This window comes from Chrysochloris asiatica, unplaced genomic scaffold (genome assembly GCF_000296735.1).
Source record: "Chrysochloris asiatica unplaced genomic scaffold, ChrAsi1.0 scaffold00160, whole genome shotgun sequence".
Taxonomy (NCBI): domain Eukaryota; kingdom Metazoa; phylum Chordata; class Mammalia; order Afrosoricida; family Chrysochloridae; genus Chrysochloris; species Chrysochloris asiatica.
In genome coordinates this window covers 4,964,860-4,970,192 of record NW_006408678.1, presented here as the reverse complement: position 1 = coordinate 4,970,192, position 5,333 = coordinate 4,964,860, and the positions used below count along the sequence as shown (strand labels likewise).

The following is a 5,333-nucleotide window of genomic DNA, read 5'->3' as shown; positions in this document are numbered from 1 at the left end:
ATATATATATATATACATATTATACATAAATATAAAGAAGTCCAAAACACTGGTAATTAAATAAAAAGTTCAAATAAGACCCAAGTATATAATTAAAATTTTGGGGCAAAAAACACATACAATAGCACACAATGGAGGAAATGATAATTATCTATGAGGGAATTTTTTTTTTAAGTTCATAGAAAATTTTCACTCTTTTAATTTCATTTTTCTATGACCTTTTTGAAGTCCCCTTACAAACTGACCCAATAGATTTTCAACTTTCAGCTGTTACTGTATAACCAAGACCTCAACAAGGTTTAATTATATAATATTTTACACCTTTGCTATTGAATGAACCATTAAATCCTCTATCATATCTCTCAACCGTCCTTCATTTTATCCTCTAGTTACTATCAATCTGCACAACTGGACACTCTACTGTGAGTAATGATAAAATCTGAACCATGAAATTAAAGTTGCAGAAATATCAGCACAAACCTTAAGTCTTTGACTTATATATAGATTACAGACTGTGATGAATGGATAATTAGAAAAAAAAAAAAGGTACATAAATATCCTTTATCTGATCATTGAGTTCCTGGTAATATCAATGGGAACTCTGTGTTAAACAATACATAAGTCCATTTCAAAGCATTTTACATATAATGTACCTATTTATAACAATGGAGGAAAAACAAGATATTGATTTATTTACTAAGAATATACTTAACAGTTAAGCTAGTCAGTAATTTTACCACAGTAATTATTTATCACAAGAAACTGGGCAGTCAATAGGACTTCATAAATCCTCCAAGTGAATCAATATACAAATTTTAAAAAAGCTTGCCTGGTCATTCTAAATTTGCAAGGCAAGTGAGGAAACTATGATTCAACTATGATTAATGATTATCAATGTTTTAGGGCCTTAAATAGGCAAGAAACAAAACAATTGCCACATTAGGGTTTCAAATATATATTATAGATGGCATTCATAATAAACCAAACCCACGGTCACTAAGTCAATGCTGACTCATAGTGAGTCGGGAGGACAGAGCAAAGCTGCTCCTTAGGTTTTCTGAGACTATAAATCTTGATGTGAGCAGACAGCCTCATTCTTCTCCTACAAAGAGTAGCCAGTGGGTTTGAATCACTGACTCTGTGGTTAGCAGTCCAATGCTTACCCCACTATGCCACCAGGACTCCTTTCAAAATTACATTTTTTACAGAAACATTATGTGACACCTAGTATCTGCCAAGGAAAACCTACTAGGTAGAGTGTACAGACTTTCTTAGTATCCTTAACAGATAACTTCTTTCAGAAAAAGAGTGACCTATATTTAATGAGACCCTTGTCATTAAAATTCTCAACAACATCATAATTGCCTCATATATTATTACTTAAATGGCCATCAAAATGTAGTCTGTCTATTAATTATCTATATATTAAAATTTTCTACTTGTTGTTGTTGTTAAGTGCCGTCGAGTCGGTTTCGACCCATAGCGACCCTGAATAGGGTTTCCGAGGCTGTAAATCTTTACGGGAGCAGAAAGCCTCATCTTTCTCCCGCGGAGCAGCTGGTAGTTTCGAACTGCTGACCTTCCGGTTCGCAGCCCGATTCGTAACCACTACGCTACCAGAGCTCCTTTCTACTAGCTAATAGTTAAGTAAATTTTCTAATTCATTCCCAAACTCTTCTTACAAGGTCTTGCACCACATATGTCCAACATGCTTAACCAACTGAATACAAGCACAAAGACAGTATAGTACAGTGTAGTGTTCTGTCATACAGCACACCACAGTACACGTTTCTGTGTAGTGCAGTGTGTAAGAGCGAGGATTCCAGCTCTTACATTTATTGTATACCAAGTTATAAACTTGTTTATACCTCATTTAGCCAAACACTGGTGGCACGATGGTTAAATGCTCAGTGCTAAGCAAAAGGTCAGTAGTTTGACCCCGCCAGCCCCTCTGTGGGAGAAGAGATCTGGCGATCTGCTCCTGTAAAGATTTCAGCCGAGGACTACTCTTATGGAGAAGGTCTGCTTTTGAGTTGGAAGCAACTCTATGGCATGCAATATGTCTCATTTGACCCTCCCATCTATGAGGGGGCTTCAAAAAGTTTGTGGGAAAAGTCCATTATCTCCTTAATTTCATTTTTTCCAGGGACTTTTTGAAGACTCCTCATTTCATGTAGGAGTATTAATACAGTACTTACCTCAACAGGCTGTTGTGAGGTTAAATAAGTTAATTTATGAAAAGCAACTCTAACCATGCCTGGCAAACCCTGTAAAGTGTTAGCAATTATCATCATTGTCTACACCATCGTGACTCTAAAAAATGTCTGGGGAGAAGTACCTCTACATACAAATGCAAAATTTCACAGGCAGGAAGGTGACTTGTTCAGTATTACTTGGTAGGTCACCACTTCAGTGATATTTTGAAGTTAGAATTTTTATACTTTACTGAGACACATTAGAGTATTTTCTCAAACCACTCCATTTTTTATGTTACTGAGATTTAAAAAAAATCACACAGAATTCAAATATATACAGAAATATGAATGAACATTAATGGCCAAATGAAAACTTTGGCCCTTACTTTAAGGATCTGAATCACACAAATCAGCTCTGCATAAACATTTTTTAGACAAACTAGTATTTAATAGAACAGCCCTTCTAAAACTTCAAGAGCCTACGAATCACCAAGTGATCATGTTAAAATGCAGACTCTGACTCGGTAGACATATGGTGGAGTCACAGATTGTCATTTCTAACAAGTTCAAAGGTGATGCCAAAGTGGGTGGTCTAGGGATCACACTAGAGAATACCAAGAAATTACTGCTAATTATGTTGTATTGGGTAAAGACATTGTTGTTATGTGCCAGAGAGTTGATTCCAACTCACAGCGAGCCTGCAAGGTTTCCAAGGAACAGCTAGTGGGTTTCAACCACCAACCTTGCAGCTACCAGTCCAGTGCTTACCCTACAGCACCAGGCATAATAAAAGTTCACAACTTTCTGAAGATACTCAAGGAACTGTGCAAGACTGAAATGATATGATGTCTGGAATTCATTTCAGCAGGGACAAAAAGATAGACATAGCAAGTGTGCCAATCTTAATAACTGGTAAATCTGACTAACAAGCATGTGGGTGTTCATTGTACTGTTCTGTTTGGGGGTATGTTTGAAAATTTTTATAACAAAATATTTTAAAGTACATTTCTTACAAGACCTTGAAAAAATTTCCAGAGTGCACTTGAAAGAAATAAGATCTTAACATATTCCTAGTCCTTCAATAATAAAGTTTACAAATATCAACTTCAGAAGCCCTTCAAAATAAACTAAAACAGCTGATTTCTTTCCAACCTCATTTTCTATGTTAAGATTTTTACTATCAAAATTTGTATATTTTATTTAGCTTCTTTCCAATCTGTTGCTTGTGTCCATTAAGCAACTAACAAGATGTGCTTATGTTTCTTGGAAGTTAAATACTTACCTGAGATTGCTCTGAAGTGGCTTCAGATTGTGGACCATTTGTGATACTTTTGACACTTATAGGTGACACTTCAAATGTGACATCATCTAGTCCTGGAATAGATGACAACTGAAAAAAAAAATAGTATATGAGGATGAAATCAGGTACATAAATAAGCACTGTTAAGTTTCTAACTTACATTTTCTACAAAGTTGTAATATATTAACTTATACTGGGTCCTGGTGTGGCACTATAAGATAAGCATTGGACAGATAGCTACAAGGTTAGCAGTTCAAATCCATCAGTAGCTCTCAGAAACCCTATAGAGGGTCGTTATGAGTAGAAACTTAGTTGACTTCACACAACAATATATATGCTAACATTTTTTAAATAGCTGTCTTTTATCCCTAGATGGTGCAGTTAAAGTACTTGGCAGCTAACAGAAAGGTAGCCCACTCGAGTCCATCCAGAGATACATACCTTGAAAGAAAGGCATGGTGAACTTCCAAAAAGAAAGCCATTAAAAACCCTATGAAGCATCGTTCTACTCTGACCAACCCTGAGACAAAACTGATTCAGTGGCAACATTATTTTTTTTTAATGGTAAAAACATACACACCAAAATATCTGCCAATAAAACTTACACATTTATAATCCAATGACACTGATATTTTTGTTGTGCTACCAATATCGTTTTTTCTAAAATTTGGCACCATCGTTAACAAAAACTCAGTGCCCTCCAAATAAATACTTCACCTTTCTCTCTCTCTCCTCCTCCTGGTAAATAGGAATAAACTTTGGTTTCTATGTATTTACTTATTTCGTGTAAATAAGATCATACAGTATTTGTCCTTGTGCAACTAACTTATTTCACTCAGTATAATAATGTTTGAAGTTTGAGAGGTACAGTTCTATTAAATGTTGTTGATGTTGTTATGTGCCGTGGAGTCAGTTCCGACTCATAGTGATACTTGTCTATAAAAGCGTCTTTTTAGAGCTGATTTATTTGTTTCAGCATGCAAGGTTCATCTATGTCAAGGTTCACCTATGCTGTGGCATATATCAGAACTTCATTTCTCTTAACAGTTGAATTAGTATTATTTCATTATATGTATGAACCATTTTGCTATCTATTTTATCTGTGATCAATGGTTCAGATGTTTCCATCTTTTGGTTATTATAAACAATGTTGCAATGAATATTGGTGAACAGGTTTCTACTCATGTTCCTGCCTTCAGTTCTGCAGGATAAACAAAATCTACTGCTAATAAGTGAATTCTAGCTCACAGAGACCATGTTTATGGAAGCATACAGCCACATCTTTTTCCCTCAGTGACTGATAGGTTTGAACTGCCAACCTTGAGGCTAGTAGTCCAATGTTCTGTCACAGTACCACCATGGCTGGATATATGAAGGTAAATGGAAAAGTATTGTCACTAGCGTTCCAGTTCATACAAACACAGGTTTATTTCAAACAAACTGTGTTTAAACATGCCTGTGATCAGTGGATGGCTGAACACAAGTTGTCTCAGGAATTCACTAATCTTAGTGTCATTAACACACACACACACACACACATACAAATCCAATGCCATCAGGTTTCTGCTGACTCATAGCACCCCTATTATTCAAGGTTTCCAAGGCCATATATCTTTACAGCAGAAAGGTTTATCTTTCTCTGTGGAGAAGCTGGTGGGCTTGAACTTCTGACCTTCTGGTTAGCAGTCCTACATTGCCACTAGAGATTCCTTTGGCCTCATTGGGGTACCTTCAGGAAATAAAATTTTAAAGGTCCCATCAAAATAGTATCTTCTGAGGTTATTTGGTGGTCCAATTCAATTCAAAGCAGAGAGACCAGTTCAAAAGATACGGCAGTT

General features: G+C 35.9%; 1 protein-coding gene across 1 annotated transcript in view; it reads right to left on the bottom strand.

Moving 5' to 3' along the window:
* The window catches only part of CCDC53 (coiled-coil domain containing 53), a 64,576-nt gene that overhangs the window by 42,831 nt on the left and 16,412 nt on the right, over positions 1–5,333 (bottom strand). The window contains exon 4 of the mRNA XM_006871093.1: positions 3,478–3,585. Within this exon, the coding sequence (XP_006871155.1) occupies positions 3,478–3,585 (108 nt within the window). The remainder of the gene's footprint in view (positions 1–3,477; positions 3,586–5,333) is intronic.